This window comes from Entamoeba dispar, genomic scaffold, assembly GCF_000209125.1.
Source record: "Entamoeba dispar SAW760 scf_1105229461911 genomic scaffold, whole genome shotgun sequence".
In the NCBI taxonomy this organism is placed as follows: domain Eukaryota; phylum Evosea; order Mastigamoebida; family Endamoebidae; genus Entamoeba; species Entamoeba dispar.
The window spans coordinates 1-5,331 of record NW_001854929.1 but is presented as its reverse complement, the minus strand read 5'-3'; the positions used below and the strand labels follow the sequence as shown (position 1 = coordinate 5,331).

Sequence of the window (5,331 nt, the reverse complement as noted above, 5' to 3'; positions counted from 1 at the left end):
GTATTGGAAATGAAAATAAAGAAAAAAAGAAAATACAAATAAGTAGTAAAGAAGAAAATGAAAAATATTCAATTAGAACAAACCCAAATATTATTACAATTGAAGGAGGATATGCATGTGAATTTGAAATATTCATTACAATCAAATGTACTACTAAAATTAAAGAACAAATAATGATAATTAGTAAAACACTTAATAAAACACAAGAAGAAATAATTAAAAGTATTTCAATTAAAGGAGAAACACAAATATCAACACGACTTGATCCCGATGAAATTAAAGAAGAACATAAAATAGGAGAAGGATCATTTGGAATAGTATATATAGGAGAATTTAGAGGGAATCAAGTAGCAATTAAAAAAATGAAACAAATTGATAAAGATGAAGATAAAATGAAAGAATTTGAGAAAGAAGTAATGATGTTAGATAAATTTCGAAGTGAATATATTATTCATTTTTATGGAGCAGTATTTATTCCTAATAAAATATGTATGGTAACAGAATATGCAAAATATGGATCAATACAAGATTTAATTAATAAAAGAACAAACACGGAAATACCAAATAAAATAAGAATTAAATTCATGCTAGATGGAGCAAAAGGAATTTCATATCTTCATTCAAATGGAATACTACATCGAGATATTAAACCAGATAATTTTCTTGTTATAACACTTGATGATAATATTGGAGTTAATTGTAAATTAACAGATTTTGGAAGTTCAAGAAACATTAATATGATGATGACAAATATGACATTCACAAAAGGGATAGGATCACCTATTTACATGGCACCAGAAGTACTTAATCGAGAACATTACAAAATGCCATCGGATGTATATTCATATTCAATAACAATGTTACAAATCATTACATGGAAAGAACCATTTCCTAAAACAGAATTTAAATTTCCATGGAAAATAGCAGAATTCATATCAACAGGTAAACGACCAACAATAATACAAGAAGTTGAAGAAGATATTAAAGAAATTATTGAAAAAACATGGAAACAAGAACCGAAAGAAAGAATAAGAATAGAAGAAGTAGTAAGAATGTTAGAAAGGATTGAAGTTAATAATTGAATATCAACATTTCAATGTTTTTGTTTGATTCTATCCATTTCAAATAAATGAATACTATCATACCAATAAGAAAAAGAACAGTAAATTGTATGAAATTCATTGAATAGGATTGTTGCTATTCTCTTGTTGCCCTTCTTGCATGTCACAGAGGGCAGATAAAAACTACTGTAAAACCATGAAACTCAAGCAAAAGATAGAGCGATATTTAGTGAATATAGATGTAGAAAAAACTAAAAAAATAAAATAAAGAAAATATTTCTTTGTATATTTTCGCTTAATTTCTGTTAATTTTAACAAACTTTGTTTTAATAACTCACATAACTTTGTATTCTAAAAAGTTGATAAAAAAGAATTGTTTGTTAATACTTAACACTTAAATACACATACTTAATAAAAAGTCACTTAAAGCTTATCATAGAATTTATCTAAACCTGGAACACCTTCTGGAAGTCCTTTTCTCTTTCTAATAGCAGCAACAATTGATCCAACCTTTGATGTAGCATCTGTAACATCACCATTGAGTAATTGCCAATGATCAAAGACACATTGTGGGAAGGCTTGTCCTGAAGTATGTGATCTCAAATCAGCAGTAAATCCAAATGATTCACAGACTGGAAGATAAGCTCTAACATTGAATAATGGAGTACCTGGTCTTTGTTCTTCTGAAATAATCTTTCCTCTTCTTCTTGACATGACTGTGTAAATTCCTCCAATAGCAGATTCTGGGCATTGAATTTCTGCAAGATACATTGGTTCAAGAAGTGATGGGGCTCCTGTTAAAACACATGCGAAACAACATCTTCTAGCACATGGAATCATTTGTGCTCCTCCTCTGTGGATAGCATCTGCATGTAATTTAACATCTTCTAAGTTAATTCTAACTCCTCTAATTTGTTCATTACAAACAACTCCATCATGCATAGCATTGTTGAATCCATTAACAATAGAATCTTTAACTTCATTCAAATATTGAATACCTTTAGTAACATCAACAAACAAATTTGGTCCACAGTTATCTGGTCCGAAACACCAAATCTTTCTAGCTTCATCAACATCCCATCCATATTTCTCTGAAAGGAATTTAGCTCTTTCTTTAAAGTCTGTATCTGGTTTAATTTCTCCTGCTTCAATATCTTCAGCAAGTCCTTCAGCAAATGGGAAGGCTCTCATGAACAATCTGTTTTGGTTATTAGCTGATTTAGAAAGACATTGAATTCTTGATGGTTCTGTAATAGTTTCTCTGAATGAAACAACTGGTTCTGTAACAATCAATGGAACTCCTGAACAATAATCTTCTTGAAGATCCTTAAGACAAACTTCAAGATGAAGTTCTCCAGCTCCTGCAACAATATGTTCTCCTGATTCTTCAGTGTAACATAAACAAAGTGGATCTGATCTTGATAATCTCTTCATACCTTCAACAAGTTTTGGAAGATCAGATGGATTCTTGGTTTCAACAGCAACTCTGACGACTGGTGAGACTGAGAATTTCATATCTTTAATAATATGTGCAGTATCGGAATCTGTAATAGTTCCTGATTTCAATAAATATTGATCTACTCCAACAAGTCCAATAACATTACCACATGGACATTCATCAATTGGATCAGTATATCTACCCATCATTAACATAGTTCTTTGAATGTTCTTAATAACACAATCATCCTTTTTACCTGGAACATAATTTGGTCCACAAATTCTAGCTTTTCCTCCTGTTCTAATTGTTCCTGAGAAAACTCTTCCAAAGGCATAGAATCTTCCTTTATCATTGGTTGGAATCATTTTTGAAACATACATCATTAATGGTCCTTTTTCATCACAGTTAGCCATAGCTTTAGCTGCTTCATCATCCATAGGTCCAGTGTAAAGATTTGATGTTCTGTATTTTTGTGCAACAACTGGTGATGGAAGATGGAGAACAATCATTTCAAGTAATGTAACACCAGCTGGTAACCATAATTTCATAACTGTCTTAAGAAGTTCTTTTCCTTCTTTTTCTTTATCATCAGCTGATAATTTGATTTGTAAATTAGTTAACATCTTTTCATAATCTGCTTTTCTTCCTTCCATAATAGCATTGAATAATTTAGTAATTGGATCAAAACAGAATTGGACAAATCCTCTTTGAAGAATTTCTCCATGATCTCCTTTACCGTTCTTCTTCCATTTCTTGGCTTTAGCATCCCAATAATTATCACCCCAAAGTTTTTCTAACATTCTCTTTCTATCAATTCCAAATTTAGCTGACCACATTTTAGCAAACTTTTCAAGTGTAAATGCCCATCCATGAAGTCCTGATCCAAATGCAACTGTTCCTTCTCCTGGTGAAACTTGAACATCTCCAAGAAGTTCATCTTTATAAGTAGAAATAAGAACATTAACATTTTCAATTGATCTACAGAATGATTGATATGCTTCTTCTGGTTCTTCTTTTAATTCAAGAATAACTCTATCAACTTTATTAATAATGACAATTGGTTTAACTCTTTCTGTTAAGGCTTGTCTAAGGACAGTTTCTGTTTGGACACAAACTCCTTCAACACAATCAACGACAACTAATGCTCCATCAGTAACACGAAGTGCTGCTGTGACTTCTGATGAGAAATCAACGTGGCCTGGTGAATCAATAAGATTAATAAGGAATCCATTTCCATTAGCATCAGCTGGGATATCTTCTTTATCTTCAATTTCATAATACATAGAAATTGATGTTGATTTAATAGTAATACATCTTTCTTGTTCATCAGGTCTAGTATCAGTATATCTAGCTACTCCAGCTTTTTCATTGGAAATAATACCTGCAAGTGTAACAAGTGAATCTGTTAATGTTGATTTACCGTGATCGACGTGAGCAATAACACACATATTTCTAATGTTGGATTTATTCAACATGAAATCTTTCATAGTTTTGACTCCTGTACTAGACATGACTCTTTTCTTTACTTTTGAGTTTTCTCTTTTACCCTTTTTATATCCAGTTATACATGCTTTTCCATTTTTATTTTCAGGGTTGTTGTTTAGTATGTTATTATTATTACACTATTATTATTTTACCATATTTATTTCTCTTAAAGGGTTTTTTTTGAATAAAATGTGAAAGTATTCATGATTTTCATTTCTTTTTCTTTCTTTCTAGAAGATTCATGGTGAGTATTTTATTTGTAAATATTTCCCTCGAATTCAGTCCAATATTGTACTGTTTTTATTTAAGAAAAAGTTATAGGGTTTAATCCTTTAAATCAAATTTCCTTTTATTCTTCTTCAATTATTTTTTATTTCATCTTCATCACTGACTCCATCTCTTTTGTACCATTTTTATTTTTTGTTTATCTATTACAATTGAACTTTTATAGAAACAAAAATTATTTCTATATCTTTTCACAAAAGCGTTTCATTATTCTTTTTATTAGATGCCAAACTAAACTTCCTCAACACTAAACACATTTAACTAATTGAGTGAGTATATTACTATTTTTGAATAAATGTTCTGAGTGAATAAACTGAATAATTTGTTTTTTATTTAATTAAAATAGAAAAGAATAGTATGATTATTTTATGTTATATATCTCATTTTTATAAAAAATAAAAAGTGGAAATGAAAATTAATAACTTTTTTTAATTTAAAAGAAAGGACACGTCATTGATGTCAAATGTTTCAAAAAGATTCCGATATGAATAAAAAGAGAATGAAAAGTAACTGTTAAAACTAAAATGCAAATCTTTGTTAAGACCCTCACTGGAAAGACTATCACATTAGAAGTAGAACCAAATGATTCTATTGATGCTATTAAAGCCAAGATTCAAGAAAAAGAAGGAATTCCACCAGATCAACAAAGACTTATTTTTGCAGGAAAACAATTAGAAGAAGGAAAGACTCTTTCAGATTATAACATTCAAAAAGAATCAACACTTCATTTAGTCTTAAGATTAAGAGGAGGATATTAAAAGGTGTGTTTAGTCTCATTAAAGATTCTTTACATCCTTTTGTAATTGATTTTCAACTTTTATAATTCTTTTATTAATTTTTAGAACAATTGAAATTATAAATTATGAATGTATGAAATGTTTTGTATTAAAATAAAAGTGTTTTTTGTATCAATAGAGAAATGAAAGGTATTAGAAATTCACTTAATGAACGCAATTAACAATAAGCATTAATTCTTCAAAAAATTAAATCGTTAAAAGTCATTGATGTGTCACAAAAATCATCTGGCACAATGACTTATCTATCAACACCAATCCTCATATA

General features: G+C 29.4%; 2 protein-coding genes across 2 annotated transcripts in view, besides 3 other annotated features; one reads left to right on the top strand and one right to left on the bottom strand.

Annotated features, from left to right (window-relative positions):
* The window catches only part of EDI_034690 (protein serine/threonine kinase, putative), a gene marked incomplete at both ends in the record, with an annotated part of 3,786 nt that extends 2,704 nt beyond the window's left edge, over nucleotides 1-1,082 (top strand). The window contains one exon of the mRNA XM_001739039.1: nucleotides 47-1,082. Coding sequence (XP_001739091.1) covers nucleotides 47-1,082 — 1,036 coding nt within the window. The remainder of the gene's footprint in view (nucleotides 1-46) is intronic.
* Nucleotides 8-64: a microsatellite.
* Nucleotides 1,083-1,484: 402 nt separating the features above from the next.
* On the bottom strand, nucleotides 1,485-4,019 carry EDI_034680 (elongation factor; the record flags this gene model as incomplete). The annotated part of the gene is made up of 1 exon (XM_001739038.1): nucleotides 1,485-4,019. A coding segment is annotated over one exon (2,535 nt), but the record flags the coding sequence as incomplete, so codon positions are not given.
* A 566-nt stretch (nucleotides 4,020-4,585) lies between these two features.
* Nucleotides 4,586-4,708: a sequence feature (AT_rich).
* A 376-nt stretch (nucleotides 4,709-5,084) lies between these two features.
* Nucleotides 5,085-5,133: a sequence feature (AT_rich).
* The last annotated feature ends 198 nt before the right edge of the window (nucleotides 5,134-5,331 follow it).